This window comes from Schistocerca nitens, chromosome 3, assembly GCF_023898315.1.
Source record: "Schistocerca nitens isolate TAMUIC-IGC-003100 chromosome 3, iqSchNite1.1, whole genome shotgun sequence".
Classification (NCBI taxonomy): domain Eukaryota; kingdom Metazoa; phylum Arthropoda; class Insecta; order Orthoptera; family Acrididae; genus Schistocerca; species Schistocerca nitens.
In genome coordinates this window covers 233,353,287-233,373,891 of record NC_064616.1, presented here as the reverse complement: position 1 = coordinate 233,373,891, position 20,605 = coordinate 233,353,287, and the positions used below count along the sequence as shown (strand labels likewise).

Sequence of the window (20,605 nt, the reverse complement as noted above, 5' to 3'; positions counted from 1 at the left end):
GGCACAAATTTTCATTGCCGTCATTCCATTGTGGAAACTGCCATACTATGGGTACGGAAACTGGCCAAAGACGAATGGGCAGAAATTTGGCGCGTAACCATCTGTCATAAAGATCAATAGTACGCTGTCACACAACCAGTAATTTTGAAACTTCGCTCTTTTCGAAAATTTCAGGCAAGCAGGAAGCTGAAAATTACCTTGGTAAGAATAAGTACTAGTCATGGGTCAACTCCCTCTCACTTATATTGAACAGACATCTAAGACAACACTCATTCTGCGAATTTTAGAAGAAAGAAGAAGGAGATGTAAACCACATGCTGTTTTCCTGGAATTTCTGTAAGGCACAGCAAAACCATTTACTGCAAAACCTCCTAAAACTGAAGATGCCCCTTCCAACAAGTGCTCCTGTTTTATTGTGCCACGAACATCCTCAAATATACAGAGCCCCTTTTTACTACACTACTGGAAAATGAAAAAAGAACACCAAGAATTTGTCGACCGAGAAGAAGGAAGTTTTACTGATACATTGTTCAGGGAGTACCCAAAAAACAATCAAACCGACAGAGCCGTACTCATCTGAGTACAATCAACAGGGCATCCAAAATGTCAATTCTAGAACCCTTACACTTTCCTTTTGCAGCAATGCAGGCTGCAATTCTTCCATGGAGATCATCGTAGAGGTGACGAATGTAGTCTTGCTGAATGGCTTGCCATGCAGGTTCCACCTGGTGCCTCAACTGGGCAGACTGCACAAGATGATGTTTCATCCGGCCTCAAATTTGCTAAATGGGCATCAGATCTTGGGATCGTGCTGGCCACAGTTGTTGGTATACACATTGGAGAGCATACTGGGTGGCGCAGGATACATGTAGAAGTGCACTGTCTTCTTGGAGAAACACATTGCTTTATTCGTGCATGAACGATAGCACAACAGGATGAATGATGTTTTGGATGTACTCTGCACTGTTCAATGTTCCCTCTACATTCAGCAGAAGAGAACAGCCATTGCCATATATGGCTCCCTGCACCATGATGCTGGATGTTGGCCCTTCATGCCACTGTCCTAGACACTCCAGAGTTGGTGCTTACCTCCACAACGCCATGCACAGAGATGACCATTATTGGCATCAAGGCAGAGGTGACTCATCACTGAAGACAAAATGTCTCCATTCATCCTCCCACCAGAGCCTACCATGACACCTCTGGAGGTGGGGTGCATGGTGTTGGAGAATGAGAGGAAGCTGACCTAATGGCGTGCATGATCGTAGCCCTGCTTCACAGAGACAGTTGCAAGTGGACCTCGCTGATATTGCTGGAGCAACAGAGACCCTAATTTGTTGTGAAGTCACAGTGCAGTCCAATATGATGCTTTGCAAGATACGACAGTCTTGGCATGCATCTGACTGGACCCAGGTTGATAAACATGTGCACCACTGGCAACAACATTGATGCACTGTGGACACCTCCCATTTTTAACACAGTTCTGCAGCACGACCACCCAGTCTCCCGCAGACCCACCATACGTCCTCACTCAAATTCCGCCAATCGCAAAAACAAGTCACATCCACGCTGTTGTGGCGTAACAACAATGTCGGAGGAATAGACAGGGCTCCATATACCATGGCAAACTGGCTGCTACTGGCTCTAGAGGTGAGCAACTGCCGTGAAGCTTGCAACATTCCATGGCTGATAACACAGTTCCTTGTTTGCTCCCATTGTTGAACGTTTGATCATTGCATTAACTGCCCTCTCATACTATCCTGTGCAAATATGGAACACCCTAGTCGCTTGAGTCAAAGTGTTCCATTTTTATTTTCCAGTAGTGTATACAGGGTGGTCCATTGATAGTGACCAGGCCAAATATCTCACGAAATAAGCATCAAACGAAAAAACTACAAAGAACGAAACTCGTCTAGCTTGAAGGGGGAAACCAGATGGCGCTATGGTTGGTCCGCTAGACGGCTCTGCCATATGTCAAACGGATATCAACTGCGTTTTTAAAAATAGGAATCTCCATTTTTTATTACATATTGGTCGTCGAAGCATCATACCATGGCCCGCACGTTCACCGGATCTGACGTCCCCGGATTTCTTTCTGTGGGGAAAGTTGAAGGATATTTGCTATCGTGACCCACCGACAACGCCAGACAACATGCGTCAGCGTATTGTCAATGCATGTGTGAACATTACGGACACCGAACTATTCGCTGTTGAGAGGAATGTCGTTACACGTATTGCCAAATGCATTGAGGCTGACGGACATCATTTTGAGCATTTGTTGCATTAATGTGGTATTTACAGGTAATCCACGCTGTAACAGCATAAGTTCTCAGAAATGATAAGTTCACAAAGGTACATGTATCACATTGGAACAACCGAAATAAAATCTTCAAACGTACCTACGTTCTGTATTTTAATTTAAAAAACCTACCTGTTACCAACTGTTCGTCTAAAATTGTGAACCATATGTTTGTGACTATTACAGCGCCATCTATCACAAAGCGAAAAAAGTGGTCCAACTAAAACATTCATATTTCTTTACGCACTACACAAATATGTAATAAAAATGGGGGTTCTATTTTTAAAAAAGCAGTTGATATCCGTTTGACCTATGGCAGCGCCATGTAGCGGGCCAACCATAACGCCATCTGGTTTCTCCCTTCAAGCTAGACAAGTTTCGTTCTTTGTAGTTTTTTCGTTTGATGCTTATTTCGTGAGATATTTGGCCCGGTTACGATCAATGGACCACCCTCTATACGAGATATACTGCTCAAAAGAATCAGGGGAACATGACTTTGGGAGTTTGCCATTCTCCACTGAGTAGTAATTAAGGACTGGGTCTGTCACCAAATTATGTCTTTCAAAATGGTTCAAATGGCTCTGAGTACTATGGGACTTAACATCTGAGGTCATCAGTCCCCTAGAACTTAGAACTACTTAAACCTAACTAACCTAAGGACATCGCACACATCCATACCCGAGGCAGGATTCGAACCTGCGACCGTAGCGGTCGCGCGGTTCCAGACTGAAGCGCCTAGAACCGCTAGGCCACACCGGCCGGCGAAATTATGTCTTTATCTTTCACAAATTAAGTACACATAATTACATCTTAGATTGTTTACATAAGAAGAACTAAAATGTCCGACATGGGTCGAAAAGAAAATGGAAACGATCATTCATCCCACCATTCTCGGTGCTTTTTGTTGGAGTTTGAGAGATTTAATAACGCTTAACGCGTATGCCATCCGTGAGCGTTAACTGCTGCCCTACACCTACGTGGCATGATCATTGTGAGTCTACGGAAATCACCCGGCCTACTGCCGCCATCACACATTTCGCGTGAGGACCACGAAGATAAGAGACGAAAAATTAGGGTTCATACGGAAGCATATAGCCAGTCGTTTTTCCGTCGGTCTAACTGCGAGCGGAACAGGAAAGGAAACGACTAATACTGCTGCAAGGTACCCTCCGTCACACACCGTATGTTGGCTTGCAGCATATGTAGATGAAGATGTAGCTGTATCCGTTCCCATTCTTCAATGAGAGCCCATGAGAGTTGTTGGAGAGTCTGTGGTGAAACAGGGCGATCACGAACACGCATGTGAATCATGTTCCATATACGCACGATGAGGCTTAGTTTGAAACTGATCGCCGGTCGTGTCTAGGCTTCGCAAGACACTCCTCACGCCCTCCACTTACGCTCTGGCATTAGAACAGTGGTTCCTGGCCTCTCTGACACCTTACCCCCGACTGCACTCAGATATTAGATAGTAGCAGCTCCCCCTTTCCCCCACCATCATTAATATAAACGCCTAACTAAACTTTAGAATTAAAACAGATTTTCTTTCAAAACTTCGATTTTTAAAATGACGAAAGATAAACGATATTTGGTTTTTCAGGTAATGAGTCAATGAAAGAATTGGTACTGCTTATTTCTAACGACTTTCTTTTATAACTGATGAAGCAATTCTCAGTGCATCGCAACTGCAACTCCTCAGAAAAGAAAACTAACTATCCACAATGAGGATAGACACTTGTTACTAAACATGTTTTCTCTGCACCACTCCTGTCCCTAGCGACGCTCTCTTCGCCCACACCCTGCACACCCACTTAAAACCAACCACATTAAATTGTATGTATTATACTTTGGTCTATTGTTTTTGCAAATCACTTGATTACTGGACTCTTTACTTGTGAACCGACAGAAATTCGAAGAACTCGGGTGCCAATCCTTTGTGTCTCGCTTCTGCCACTAATAATAATAATAATAATAATACGATGTAAGTCCTACAGGAGTATAGTAGCCATTAGATACTTAACTGTTGTGTTGCGCTGTCAATTTGTTTATTTACTGTTGCGAAAAGAATGATGAAGCAATTTTTGGTCTTTTCTGAAACTGCCTCCAACTGAGAGAAGGCATTTTCATGAGATACTTATGCATATATGACGTATACGCCTCAATTTTACTATCAAAAATGCGTGGCACAAAGTAGGTGTGGATGGTCTGTGTGAGGAAGATATTCTTCATACATTCGTTTCACAAGCTGTAACGTCCACCACACTGTGTGTCATGAGTTAATGCTATTGTTTGAAAAAAATGTAGTTGTTAGTAACTTATGAAATGAGTATTACAGTCTTACGAAATATTTATAGTAGTAATGATATAGTAAAAATAAGTTAATTTCGTAACCGAAACACAACTGACCTCTTTTGTTTTCACCCCCTCAGAAAATTACATTCTACACCTCAGGGGGTAATTACCCCAGGTTGGTAACCACTGCATTAGAAGGAATTTAGGCCCACCACTGAATGCTGCAGCAACCACATGGTCCAAAAGGTTCTGTTCTATGTACTGTCTGGCGGTAAGGCGACCTTGGACAACGACAAGATCCGTGTGGCGGTCAACAACGAAGCCTCCCCACAACTTTGGAAATCTGTAAATTTTCCGCACAACATTTGGCAGGTTCCACTCACTACGGGACTCCGCACACGACCTTGCGTCATATGATATCTGGACTCGCCTGTGAATGACACGTTTCGCCAGTGACGGAGCTTTCAGCTGACGTGGGAACGACAGAACTGAAGGCGAGCTGCAAGATTTTGTCATGTAAAGCGAGGCACTCGGAAAGGACATCAAGTTGTAAGGACCTATCTCGGAACCCTTTCATTATCGTCTGATTGGACACAGAAGTCCAATTGATCCTTCTGGGATCATCTTGCAGTGCTCTGGCGATAACCGTACGATGGCACAACGCAGAGATGGTCAGATATCAGTCTTCACGTGGGGCTGTATTGCGTTGGCGACCTTGTCCAACTCGCCTTGTGTGCTGACCTGTCTCCCTGTAGCGTGTCCATAACCTATGGATGACACACGGAGAGGCATTGGCATCTGAAGCAACACGACCGAAAGTCCACCTTTTTTTCAATCAAACATGCCGGCCGCGGTGGCCGTGCGGTTCTAGGCGCTGCAGTCCGGAACCGCGGGACTGCTACGGTCGCAGCTTCGAATCCTGCCTCGGGCATGGATGTGTGTGATGTTCTTAGGTTAGTTAGGTTTAAGTAGTTCTAAGTTCTAGGGGACTGATGACCTAAGACGTTAAGTCCCATAGTGCTCAGAGCCAGTCAATCAAACAGACCGAACTTTCAATGTGCATTGCATTAAGGTGTCACATTGCATGTGCTTGGTAGAATACAACGTCCACAAATGACAACTGACATCTGTGTACCTCCCTAGAAAACACTGGGACACCGGTACTCACTTCCTCCTGAAGGGTCACCTCACGCTGTAATGCATAACACAGCCAATAGGAGACGACTGGTTGTAATTGTTGCCTACATTGAAAGCAAAGGTCTAAAGCCATGCAATACGACCGCAGGTATTGTGTATTGAACTGGGGACCTAGAAACGACGGAGACGCTTCGTCCAGCCGTAGCCCTCAGTGGTACACAACCCCACAACAGGCCATAGCAGTTCACCCACCCTACCACCGCCCTACACCGAACCCAGGGTTATTGTGCAGTTCGGTCTCCTATGGATACTGGACAGCCCCCCCCCCCCTCTCACCCCCCTCAGGAGTGTAACCCCAAATGTTTGTGTGGTAGAGTAAGTATGGTGTACGCGTGTGTGGAGACAGTGGAGCAATCGCCAACATAGTTTAACTGAGGCGGAATAAGGGGAACCAGCCAGCATTCACAGAGGCAGATGGAAAACCGCCGTAAAAACCATCCACAGTCTGGCCGGCACACCGGACGTCGACACTAATCCGCCGGGCGAATTCGTGCCGGGGACCGGCACGCCTTCCGGCTCGGGAAGCAGCTCGTGAGACCGAGCGGCTAGCCGGAGCACAGGTATAGTCTGTATCGAAGTAGATTTAACAAACCAGACGTTGATACACATGCTCCCTACATTCTTTTGAATAGTGTAGTAACGTGTCAGTATGAAATTTGGTGTACTATTTGTCGTTTCATAAATGCTCTAAACCCAAGACATACACCTCCGTGTCCCTGCTGAATTATTTTTTAAATCACATTTTGTCCATACACGTAACATCAACATTCATTAGCTGTAACTACTGTACTTATACGGACATAACAAAATAATTTTATATCATTGTTCAAACTATTTATATCGTAATTCATACGTACATCTGATTATATATTTGTTTCAAGCTGTTGTCAGTATGGTTCAGTAAATCATAACCAAATGTTTAAAAAAAGTTTGCTGACGTACACAAGGTGAGTTACCGAAGTCTAGCTGCTCGGCGACAGACAACCGCGCTGGCGGTGAACCGGAAAGCACGCTAGTATTACGCTCCGGTTCGCGTGCGCCACATTCCACTGTTTACCTTGTAACAGACCACAGCTGCTGCCTGCAATATTGACCCAGGCCGCGCACGCACTGCTACTTGGTCGTTAACCTCGGACGCGCTGAAGGCGTTTATACCGATGTTTATCCGATAGAATATTTCTCCAGCTAGTTACACGGTCGATTTGGGAGTATAAGACGTAACACGGGAAGTAATACAGGAGACTATGGGGTGAATCACCTAAAACTTGCACCGCAAATATTGCAGAAATGGAAAGCGCTGTTTATGTTCGGTTTTCACAGAATGGATTGGTGCTGTTGACCCTGTAGTTTGGCCCCTTTATCCCCCAAACCAACCAACCAGAATGGGTTGGTAGTCAAGGACTCGTTTTATTAGCCAATCAATAAATGGCAATAATACTTAGAATCGTATTTTTGTGCAAACACATACTACTTCTTTAAGTGTAACAATGTCTATTGACATTAACTAACTAAATGGAACAATGCCTATTAACATTAAGAAACTAAAAGTAAGGTAAATTAGAATGTCAGTGGTGCTTGTGCAGGCTTATAGTTTACGAGGTTTCGTATTTTGAAAAGTTCCCACACCGACACTTGTTTGTGCCATTCAACCTCCGCAGTTGCTAGGTACGACGTTGTTATTTTTGCTTACAATGTGCTTGTGTATTTCTTGAGTGCATTGTGACTTGCCTGTCAACTAGTGTGTGACACTCGTGAGAGGAAGATGCGATTTACTAATGTAGCAAAAGCCAAGATGCTCATGGTGTATGGAGAGAGTAAGAAGAATGCAGTTCGTTCTTGTATGGTGCATACAGCAAGATATCCCAGTAAACGTCAACCATCTCAGCAAGTATTTATCAAGGAACTTGCCCCCCTTCTTGCAGCGGTGTACCGTAGGTCTACAGAAGAGCGTAGCGTTCCAAAGGTTTGTAAAAGTGCACAGGTCATCCCCGTTTTCAAGAAGGGACGTCGAACAGATGTGCAGAACTATAGACCTATATCTCTAACGTCGATCAGATGTAGAATTTTGGAACACGTATTATGTTCGAGTATAATGACTTTTCTGGAGACTAGAAATCTACTCTGTAGGAATCAGCATGGGTTTCGAAAAAGACGTGTGAAACCTAGCTCGCGCTATTCGTTCACGAAACTCAGAGGGCCATAGACACGGGTTCACAGGTAGATGCCGTGTTTCTTGACTTCCGCAAGGCGTTCGATACAGTTCCTCACAGTCGTTTAATGAACAAAGTAAGAGCATATGAACTATCAGACCAATTGTGTGATTGGATTGAAGAGTTCCTAGATAACAGAACGCACCATGTCATTCTCAATGGAGAGAAGTCTTCCGAAGTAAGAGTGATTTCAGGTGTGCCGCAGGGGAGTGTCGTAGGACCGTTGCTATTCACAATATACATAAATGACCTTGTGGATGACATCGGAAGTTCACTGAGGCTTTTCGCGGATGATGCTGTGGTATATCGAGAGGTTGTAACAATGGAAAATTATACTCAAATGCAGGAGGATCTGCAGCGAATTGACGCATGGTGCAGGGAATGGAAATTGAATCTCAATGTAGACAAGTGTAATGTGCTGCGAATACACAGAAAGATAGTTCCCTTATCATTTAGCTACAAAATAGCAGGTCAGAAACTGGAAGCAGTTAATTCCATAAATTATCTGGGGGTACGCATTAGGAGCGATTTAAAATGGAATGATCATATAAAGTTGATCGTTGGTAAAGCAGATGCCAGACTGAGATTCATTGGAAGAATCCTAAGGAAATGCAATCCGCAAACAAAGGAAGTAGGTTACAGTACGCTTGTTCGCCCACTGCTTGAATACTGCTCAGTAGTGTGGGATCCGTACCAGATAGGGTTGATAGAAGAGATAGAGAAGATCGAATGGAGAGCAGCTCGCTTCGTTACAGGATCATTTAGTAATCGCGAAAGCGTTACGGAGATGACAAATAAACTCCAGTGGAAGACTCTGCAGGAGAGACGCTCATTAGCTCGGTACGGGCTTTTGTTGAAGTTTCGAGAACATACCTTCACCGAAGAGTCAAGCAGTATATTGCTCCCTTCTACGTATATCTCGCGAAGAGACCATGAGGATAAAATCAGAGATATTAGAGCCCACACAGAAGCATACCGAAAATCCTTCTTTCCACGAACAATACGAGACTGGAATAGAAGGGAGAACCGATGGAGGTACTCAAGGTACCCTCTGCCACACACCGTCAGGTAGCTTGCGGAGTATGGATGTAGATGTAGATGTAGAACCTCTTCAACCAGTTACGTGAAACTGGCAGTGTAACAACTAGACATTGTAAGAGAAGGAAACAAGTGACGACACAAGAGGGGGAAATTAATGTTCTTGCTGCTGTTGCAGTTGGTCCGCATGTTAGCTCACTCGCAATCTCACGAGGGAGTGGCATGAGTCAGGAAAGTGTCCTACGCACTCTCCACTGACATACACTATGTGATCAAAAGTATCCGGACACCCCCAAAAATATATGTTTTTCATATTAAGTGCATTATGCTGCCACCTACTACCAGGTACTCCATATCAGCGACCTCAGTAGCTATTAAACATCGTGAGAGAGAAGAATGGGGCGCTCCGCGGCACTCACGGACTTCGAAAGTTGTCAGGTGATTGGGTGTCACTTGTGTCATACGTCGGTACGCGAGATTTCCACACTCCTAAGCATCCCTAGATCCACTGTTTCCGATGTGATAGTGAAGTGGAAACGTGAAGGGACACGTACAGCACAAAAGCGTACAGGCCGACTTCGACTGTTACTGACAGAGACCGCCAACAGTTGACGAGGGTCGCAGTGTGTAATAGGCAGACATCTATCCAGACCGTCACACAAGAATTCCAAACTGCATCAGGGTCCAGCGCAAGTACTATGACAGTTAGGCGGGAGGTGAGAAACTTGGATTTCATGGTCGAGCGGCTTCTCATAAGCCACACATCACGCCGTGAAATGCCAAACGACGCCTCGCTTGGTGTATGGAGCGTAAACATTGGACGATTGAACAGTGGAAAAATGTCTGGAGTGACGAATCACGTTACACAATGTGGCGATCCGATGGCAGGGTGTGGGGATGGCGAATACCTGGTGAACGTCATCTGCTAGCGTGTGTAGTGCCAACAGTAAAATTCGGAGGCGGTGGTGTTATGGTGTGCTCCTGTTTTTTATGTAGGGGCATGCACTCCTTGTTGTTTTGTGTGGCACTATCACAGCACATGCCTACTTTGATGTTTTAAGCACCTTCTTGCTCCCCACTTTCAACACGATCGAGCACCCGTTTATAATGCACGGCCTGTGGCGGAGTGGTTACACGATAATTAAATTCCTGTAATCGACTGGCCTGCACAGAGTCTTGACCTAAATCCTATAGAACACCTTTGAGATGTTTTGGAACGCCGACTTCGTGCCAGGCCTCAACGACCGAAATCGATACCTCTCCTCAGGGCAGCACTCCGTGAAGAATGGTCTGCCTTTCCCCAAGAAACCTTCCAGCACCTGACTGAACGTATACCTGCGAGAATGGAAGCTGTCATCAAGGCTAAGGGTGGGCTAACACCATATTGAATTCCAGCATTACCGATGGAAGGCGCCACGAACTTGTAAGTCATTTTCAGCCAGGTGTCCGGATACTTTTGATCACATAGTGTAGGTTCCATCCCTATCACATCTCTCTCCATCAAGAACTGCATGGAAATGATTATGAGAATCGAGTTAACATCTGTACATGGGCATTAAGCCAGGATACTGCAGATATATCATGTATCTTGTTTAGTAGCGAATCAACATTTACCAATGATGGCCAGGTAAACCGCCGAAACGTGGACTACTGGTCTGCTGACAATCCCCTTTGGCTCTGTCAGGTGGAACTTCAGCGTCCATGGAGTGTAAACATGTGGTGTTGGGTAGTAAATCATCAGCTCATAGGCCCGTTCTTCATGGACGGAACACTGAACGCGCACAAGTATCGCAGCCTCCTAACAAATGCTAGAAGACGTTCCTCTGCAGTACCAACATGATGGCTGTCCAGCCCACAGTGCACGAAGTATTGCAGCACGTCTTCACGAACTGTTTCCATCTCTATGGATTTGACGCAGAAGACCTGTACCTTGGCCGGCCCGTTCCCCGGGTTTGACGCCTGTAGCCTTTTTTCTGTGGGGATAGCTGAAAAACGCTGTCTTTGAGGACGTGCCAAACACCCGATGATATGCAACGACGTATTACTGCAAGCCTGCTCGGACATCTCCGCTGAAGTGCTAGCACGTGTGCAGCAGTCGTTCCATACCAGACTGGAAGCGTGTGTTGTCGCTGCCGGTGGTTGTTTTGAACACAATCTGTGATCGTCAAATGTCTCGTTACTGATCAGAATTCACATAACTAGTGTATACACTTGCGTTGTTGAGTACCACAGGTATTGTACATGTCTCGGGGTGGGAACTTCTCAAAATACGATATCTCGTAAATGACTCCCACCAGAATCCTGCAACGAACACCACTCACATTCTGATCAACTCTACTTTTAATTTGTTAATGTCAGTAGACATTATTCCATTTAAAGAAGTGTATGTTTGCACAAAAAAATCCACTTTCTAAGTATTATTAAAATCTGTTAATTGGCTAACGTTACGAGCCCCTGACTACCTACCCATTCTCTGGAAACCGCATATCAGTAGGACTTTCATTTTTCGCAGTATTTGCGAGGCAAGATTTAGTTGTTTCACCCTGTATTCAGAGTGGGTGAAAATTCAAGTTGCCCCTTAATATGGAGTGCTGAGTGATTTAATTTGAATTAGCACAAGTACTTATTTACGTATTAAGTCCTCTATATCGGTCTGTTCCACATCACGTTGTAAACACATTTCCATACGGCTCCACGTTTTTCTTGACAAATTTTTGAACATGTCCGGTTTTATAGTGAGAAATGCGTCCACTACAGTATTGTGGAGTTCTTAGTTTGTGGCATAATGAAGTGAAGATACATACGCCTTGATGACTCCCCTTAACGTGGTGTGGCCACGACTTCTTGTTGTCCATTTCAAGGGACTGGTGCTGCTAATGAACCACGACCTATCCACCGTCCTGGAAAGCGTTCATTTAGGAACTTGTCCAGTGCAAGAGCGTAGTGAAGAGTCGCTCCATTTGGCGGCATTGAAATGCCACCTTTGAAGCCCCTTTCCTTAAGCTGAGGTATAAACCATGTTTGTAACACGTGTAAATGATTTGTACCATTCACAGTCCCTTCAAAAAAGTACAGTCCAAGCAGACATTGTGATATCATCACTGCCCTTGTCATTACGTGAGACGGGTACGTTTCTAACTCGATTGTGTAATGAGGATTCCCTTTGGCACTGCATGCTAAAACGCACTCATTCAGGCTGTATCCGATAACTCGTTTACGAACTCCGGTTGAAAATGTCTGATCTTAAGATCTATTCACAAGTGCTCTCGCATTTTTGTCCTCGGTATACCGAGTTGCGAAGCACGTATGCGTGTCAACTTCTTAGGAGATTGTTCAATCGAAGCAGAGACTCCGGCACATTATTTCTTCTAGTGTCTTCTTCCTTCCATTCTGCCGCCTTTCTCTAACACTACCAAAAGTAAAAGCACGTCTATCCCAATCTAGAAGTGTTGCCTTTCGAGGTGGAGGCTTGTTAAATCTTCCGTGGAATGCTGTCATAATCTGCCTCATTGCCTGCGCTTTCTGTTGTTCGTGCACCAACACACTTGCCACTAAGAGCTCCTCAACAGTGTAATTATGACCGTTCACATTTTCCATGGCTACAAATTAAAACTCAACTGCGAAAACATATAAATATCAATTCCAACAGCTGATTCCAACGACTGATAAGAAATAACATAGCTACCAGCCTGCATAATAACATTTGATACAAAACAGGGGTTACAGGGCTATGGAGACTTATCGCCCAACCTGTAGTGTACCCGGTTGCGAAAAACTTGTTAAAGCTATGTGTAGACGAAGTCCAATTGTTTTAAGGAAGGAAGGAAGATTAGGGTTTAACGTCTCGTTGACAACGCGGGCAGTAGCAGCTGAGCACCATCTCCGATTGTTTCAACGGCTGGGAAGGAAATCGGCCTGCCCTTTCAAGGGAACCATCAAGGAGCGATTTAGGGAAATCGCGAAAAACTTAGATCTCGATGCCCGAACGAGGATTTGAACCGTCGTACTCCCGAATGCGAGTCCAGGTGTTGTTAGAGGTCAGACCAGATCAAAAATTGAAGGATGAAGAGTATGTGACTAATTTTAAAAACAGGAAGAGTGAACTATTGATCTGATGGAATTAAATCTTCCTGGACACTTATTCAATCTCATCTTTATCTTCCAGTATCGGAGAGCCTCGCCAGTACTGACGATTTGAGAAGGGAAAAATCAAGATTGGCTGAAGATGAATTAGAGTTTGTGTTTGGGAAGGTGTTGGAGGCACAGTAGCCATTATGACAGGGTGGTGTAGTGGACAGCACATATGTTAGAAACGAGGAAACCCGTGTTCAAGTCCTGGTCTTCACACAAATTTTAATTCATTACTTCAGCTTCTACTCTTATTGAAGAAAGGGTGAACTTCTACCAATATCTTGTTTTTAGTCAAGTGGTGACTTTCTGCCTGTCAGGTGCTACAAATAGTCACGGTAGATCAATTTTTTTCTCGGATCCTCCTGTTGTTCGAGAACGCATCAGCCACAAGCGTTTGGATTGCTATTATTATCACAGGACGTTTCGTTTACAGTGAATGTATAATCAAAGCAAATATTTTCATTGATATCGTTGATCTGTGCGCAACCTCCCAATTAAAAGAAGGAGAAGCCAAATGAAGTCTGCAACTGTAAGAAGTGCCACCATACTAGGTGTTGAGTGATAAGCAGTTTAAAAATGTTTTAAATGTGTGTGAATTCCTAAAGGACCAAACTGCTGAGGTCATCGGTCCCTAGACTTACACACTACTTAAACTAACTTATGATAATGACAACACACACACCCATGCCCGAGGGAGGACTCGAAACTCCGGCGGGAAGGTCCGCGCAATCCGTGTCATGGCGCCTCGAACGACGCAGCCACTCGGCCCGGCAATAAGCAGTTTCTTGACGACAGTTTTCCAGGACTGATCGAGATTAGTCCACTAGTCCTCCTTATACACTGTGGAGACAAACGTAATGGGATAGCGATATGCAAGTAAGTATACAGATGGCGGTAGTATCGCGTACACAAAGTATAAAAGGGCAGTGCATTGGCGGAGCTGCCATTTGTATTCAGGTGATTCATGCGAAAATGTCGCCGAAGTTGTTATGGTCGCATGTTGAGAATCAACAGACGTTGAAAGGGAAATGGTAGTTGGATCTAGACGCATGAGACATTCCATTCCGGAAATCGTTAGGAAATTCAATATAGCGAGATCTACAGTGTCAAGAGTGCGCCGAGAGTAACAAATTTCAGACAATGCCTCTCACCACGTACAATGCAGTGGCCGACAGTCTTCACTTAACCACCGACTGCAGCGGTGTTCGCGTAGAGTTGTCAGCGCTAAGGGACAAGCAGCTCTGCTTGAAATAACGACAGAAATTAACGTGAGACGCATGACGATCTGACAAAACAGTGCGGCGAAATTTGGCGTAAACGGGCTATTGCAACAGACGAGCGATGAGAGTCCTTTGCTAACAGCAAGACATCGCCTGCAGCGCCTCTCATGGGTTCGTGACGGTATCGGTTGGACCCTAGACGACTGGAAAACTGTGGTCCTGTCAGGTAAGTCCCGATATCAGCGCTAAGAACTGATGGTAGGGTCTGAATGTGGCGCTGACCCGTAGACAGCTATAGAGGCAGCATGGCTCAATATTTCTGCAGAGGTCCTCCAACGACTTGTTGAGTCCATGCCACGTCGAGATGCTGCACTACGCCTGTCAAAAGCAGGCGTGACACGATATTAGGAGGTATTCCATGACTTTTGTCACCCCAGTATAGCTTAATGCTAAGCCCAGTAGCTAGCGAAACCGTGAGGAGAATCAGTATGATTCCGCACGTACCCGCTGTTTATACGTATGAGCATGAAGTGCCAAGAATGTTTGCTAGTGGACAGCGACGAAACCACTGCTGATCAGACATATCAAAGGCACTTTCGAAGGGCGACATCTCACGTGGACATATAGAAAATACACTACTGGCCATTAAAGTTGCTACACCACGAAGAAATGCAGATGATAAACGGGTACTCATTGAACAAATATATTATACTAGAACTGACGTGTGATTACATTTTAACGCAATTTGGGTGCACAGATCCTGAGAAATACGTACCCAGAACACCCACCTCTGGCCGTAATAATGGCCTTGATACGCGTGGGCATTGAGTCAAACAGAGCTTGGATGGCGTGTACAGGTACAGCTGCCCATGCAGCTTCAACACGATACCACAGTTCATCAAGAGTAGTAACTGGCGTATTGTGTTGGCCAGGGCAGCAGTCGAACATTTTCTGTATCCAGAAAGGCCCGTACAGGACCTGCAATATGCGGTCGTGCATTATCCTGCTGAAATGTAGGGTTTCGCAGGGATCGAATGAAGGGTAGAGCCACGGATCGTAACACATCTGAAATGTAACGTCCACTGTTCAAAGCGCCGTCAGTGTGAACAAGAGATGACCGAGACGTGTAACCAATGGCATCCCATACCGTCACGCCGGGTGATACGCCAGTATGGCGATGATGAATACACGCTTCCAATGTGCGTTCCCCGCGATGTCGCCAAACACGGATGCGACCATCATGATGCTGTAAACAGAACCTGGATTCATCCGAAAAAATGAAGTTTTCCCATTCGTGAACCCAGGTTCGTCGTTGAGTACACCATCGCAGGCGCTCCTGCCTGTGATGCAGCGTCAAGGGTAACCGCAGCCATGGTCTCCGAGGTGATAGTCCATGCTGCTGCAAACGTCGTCAAACTGTTCGTGCAGATGGTTGTTGTCTTGCAAACGTCCCCATCTGTTGACTCAGGGATCGAGACGTGGCTGCACGATCCGTTACAGCCATGCGGATAAGATGCCTGTCATCTCGACTGCTAGTGATACGAGGCCGTTGGGATCCAGCACGGCGTTCAGTATTACCGTCTTGAACCCACCGATTCCATATTCTGCTAACAGTCATTGGATCTCGACCAGCGCGACCAGCAATGTCGCGATACGATAAACCGCAATCGCGATAGGCTACAATTCGACCTTTATCAAAGTCGGAAACGTGATGGTACGCATTTCTCCTCCTTACACGAGGCATCACAACAACGTTTCACCAGGCAACGCCGGTCAACTTCTGCTTGTGTATGAGAAATCACTCGGAAACACTCCTCATGTCAGCACGTTGTAGGTGTCGCCACCGGCGCCAACCTTGTGTGAATGCACTGAAAAGCTAATCATTTGCATATCACAGCATCTTCTTCCTGTTGGTTAAATTTCGCGTCTGTAGCAAGTCATCTTCGTGGTGCAGCAATTTTAATGGCCAGTAGTGTATGTATGAGCATAAAGTGCCAAGAATGTTTGCTAGTGGACAGCGATGAACCCACTGCTAATCCGACATATCGAAGGCACTTCCGAAGGGCGACATCTCACGTGGACATGTAGAAAAGAGAAATACTGGCAGCTACCGTTTTTCGATAAGATCTCACACATTCCTCGTCATCTATGCCAGTCATGTCCTGCTGAAATATGACTTGTAGAGTTACTTGAATGATGGACGGTATCCTGGCCATTCAAGGTTCACTGATTTAGCGGTAATTATTCAGAATGCAGTGGACAACGGCCTTGCCGCAGTGGTAACACCGGTTCCCGCTAGATCACAAAAATTAAGCACTGTCGATCTTGGCTACCACTTTGATGTCGTACAGGTCTGCCGAGCGCTGCTGGCAAGCAGGGTGCACGCAGCCCTCGTGGGGCTGATTGAAGAGCTACTTAATCGAGAAGCACACATACCAGTGTATACAGGGTGGTCCATTGATAGTGACCGGGCCAAATATCTCACGAAATAAGCATCAAACGAAAAACTGCAAAGAACGAAACTCGTCTAGCTTGAAGGGGGAAACCAGATGGCGCTATGGTTGGCCCGCTAGATGGCGCTGCAATAGGTCAAACGGATATCAGCTGCGTTTCTTTTTTTTTTAAATAGGAACCTCCATTTTTGATTACATATTCGTGTAGTACGTAAAGAAATATGAATGTTTTAGTTCGACCACATTTTTCGCTTTGTGATAGATGGCGCTGTAATAGTCACAAACGCATAAGTACGTGGTATCACGTAAGGTTCCGCCAGTGCGGACAGTATTTGCTTCGTGATACATTACCCGTGTTAAAATGGACCGTTTACGAATTGTGGAAAAGGTCGATATCGTGTTGATGTATGGCTATTGTGATTAAAATGCCCAACGGGCGTGTGCTATGTATGCTGCTCGGTATTCTGGACGACATCATCCAAGTGTCCCGACCGTTCGCCGGATAGTTACGTTATTTAAGGAAACAGGAAGTGTTCAGCCACATGTGACACGTCAACCACTACCTGCAACAAATGATGATGCCCAAGTAGATGTTTTAGCTGCTGTCGCGGCTAATCCGCACATCAGTAGCAGACAAATTGCGCGAGAATCGGGAATCTCAAAAACGGCGGTGTTGAAAATGCTACATCAACATCGATTGCACCCGTACCATATTTCTATGCACCAGGAATTGCATGGCGACGACTTTGAACGTCGTGTACAGTTCTGCCACTGGGCACAAGAGAAATTACGGGATGATGATATTTTTTACACGCGTTCTATTTAGCGACGAAGCGTCATTCACCAACAGCGGTAACGTAAAACGGCATAATATGCACTATTGGGCAACGGGAAATCCACGATGGCTGCGACAAGTAGAACTTCAGCGACCTTGGCGGGTTAATGTATGGTGCGGCATTATGGGAGGAAGGATAATTGGTCTCCATTTTATCGATGGCAGTCTAAATGGTGCAATGTATGCTGATTTCCTACGTAATGTTCTACCGATATTACTACAAGATGTTTCACTGCATGAGAGAATGGCGATGTACTTCCAACATGATGGATGTTCGGCACGTAGCTCGCGTGCGGTTGAAGCAGTATTGAATAGCATGTTTCATGACAGGTGGATTGGTCGTCGAAGCACCATAGCATGTCCCGCACGTTCCCCGGATCTGACGTCCCGGGATTTCTTTCTGTGGGGAAAGTTGAAGGATATTTGCTATCGTGGTCCACCGACAACACCTGACAACATGCGTCAGCATTTATTGCATTAATGTGGTATGTACATGTAATCACGCTGCAACAGCATGCGTTCTCATAAATGATAAGTTCACAAAGGTACATGTATCACATTGGAAAAACCGAAATAAAATGTTCAAACGTACCTACGTTCTGTATTTTAATTTAAAAACCTACCTGTTACCAACTGTTCGTCTAAAATTGTGAGCTATATGTTTGTGACTATTACAGTGCCATCTATCACAAAGCGAAAAAAGTGGTCCAACTAAAACATTCATATTTCTTTACGTACTACACGAATATGTAAAAAAATATGAGGTTCCTATTTAAAAAAACGCAGTTGATATCCGTTTGACCTATTGCAGCGCCATCTAGCGGGCCAACCATAGCGCCATCTGGTTTCCCCCTTCAAGCTAGACGAGTTTCGTTGTTTGCAGTTTTTTCGTTTGACGCTTATTTCGTGAGATATTTGGCCCGGTCACGATCGATGGACCTCCCTGTATAGCGACGCCTATCAGCAGAGGACCACATGGCGCTCGGTTGGAGCTGTCGGGCCTTCCGAAGCCCGTTCGGTCTGAGTTTAGTATATTAAAAGTGCAACGACTATGTTGGGGTCGTGATTGCATGCCATATTCAATAGTGGTCCAAACCATCACACTTGACATTCCTTCACATGGCCACTTAACGACGCAGGCTATCTGACTGCAATAATCGCGGTAGTGTCTAATCTGTACGCGGCTGTGCATATAGAACAGACTTTCTGGCAGATTTAAACTGTGTGCCAGACCGAGACTGGAACTCAGGACCTTTTCAAAAAAGTGACTCTGAGCACTATGGGACTTAACATCTGAGGTCACCAGTTCCCTAGAACTTAGAACTACTTAAACCTAACTAACCTAAGGACATTACACACATCCATGCCCGAGGCAGGATTCGAACCTGCGACCGTATCGGTTGCGCGGTTCCAGACTGAAGCGCCTAGAACTGCTGGGCCACAGCGGCCGGCCGGGGTTTATAAAAGGCTCTGTTTAGGTGGCTGCGTTACCAACACCAATGAATGAACTGATACACCGCAAACAGCAGCTGTGGGAACAATTTGAAGAATTTGAGTACCGCGTTGACATATGCCATGCATCTCATCTATGAAAAGGTATGAAAAGAAACATATTGAGTTTTCCGTTCACCAAAAAACAAAGTTCATTGTATATGTTTATTAGTTTCAGAACTATAGACGTGCTAAATCGGATGGTTCTTTTTGATACACCCTGTATAACTATTCGGTCCTGGTGTTCCGTTAAGCGAGGGAAGCACACTCGTATTGTGTTGTACTGACCGGCAAACTCTTGATCCGGGACGAGCTGGTCGAGCTCCGCTGAGAAGGCGGCGAGGTGCGCGGAGAGGTTTCCGGCCTGCGGAGCGCCTCCGTTGCGCGGCTGCAGCTTGCCGCTGCTGTCCTTGAGCAGCGCGGGGAACCAGCCCGGGTCGTACAGGATGGTCACCTTGTCCCCGCGGAAGTTGTCGCGCGCGTTCTGCTCGATGTCCCAGTCCGCGGTCAGCGTCGAGAACGGGTTGCTGCCTGCGCTCCAATAGCGTCGGCACATGAAGGTAGGCACGTTCCACACCACTGAGAAGCTGCCGTCCGCTGCCGCTGACCTGTCCCAACAGTCACCCACTGTCACACTCGACAAAACACCAACCAGCCGCAACGTAGTTCAATCTACACACGACTAACCTGCGTTGATGTTAGGGTTAGTGGTCAATGGTGCACAGAAATTACAGTTGGAACAAAAAATAGTTTGAGGAAGAAGGTCATGCTTATTTATTAAAACATACGAGGTGTGTGAGAAAAGTAATAAGACTGGCAACACCGTGGGCGATCTGAAAATGCTGTGTTGTTCTACTTGTACAGACTCGTGTGTTCATCCCTTCCAGATGCTCAGTCCGAGTATCAGCTACGTATAGTTATCATATGGTTTTTGAAGGCGCCATCAGTGAAGTTTTGTTTTTGTCGTATGTTACGAAAATGGAACGAGGGAATTTAGAGCAACGTTATGCCATCAAGCTTTGTGTTAAACCTGGGGATTCCGCGAGTGTGACCTTCGAAATGTTGAAACAGGTCTATCAGGAACATTTCTTATTAAGAGCACAAGTTTTTCTGGCACAAATCATTTTTTAAAGGCCCAGAACACGTTAAAGATGAGCCTCGTTCAGTGAGACGTTTAACTTCAAAAACCGACGAAAACGTCGACAGTGGGGTACGTGCTCTTGTGAGATCAGACTGATGATGGGTAGCCTGTTAAACTTAAAACTTTCATCGTACGTCAAATTTCGACAGAAGTTTTCCACATGCGAAAAAAATGGTTCAAATGGCTCTAAGCACTATGGGACTTAACATCTGAGGTCATCAGTCCCCTAGACTTAGAACTACTTAAACCTAACTAACCTAAGGACATCACACACATCCATGCCTGAGGCAGGATTCGA

At 45.4% G+C, this 20,605-nt stretch overlaps 1 protein-coding gene across 5 annotated transcripts in view; it reads right to left on the bottom strand.

Annotated features, from left to right (window-relative positions):
* The window catches only part of LOC126248195 (hyaluronidase-like), a 347,681-nt gene that overhangs the window by 41,704 nt on the left and 285,372 nt on the right, over window positions 1-20,605 (bottom strand). For all 5 annotated transcript variants that reach the window (XM_049948992.1, XM_049948991.1, XM_049948988.1 and 2 more), the window contains exon 2: window positions 19,455-19,774. In XM_049948992.1, coding sequence (XP_049804949.1) covers window positions 19,455-19,722 — 268 coding nt within the window. In that variant the 5' untranslated portion in view covers window positions 19,723-19,774. The remainder of the gene's footprint in view (window positions 1-19,454; window positions 19,775-20,605) is intronic.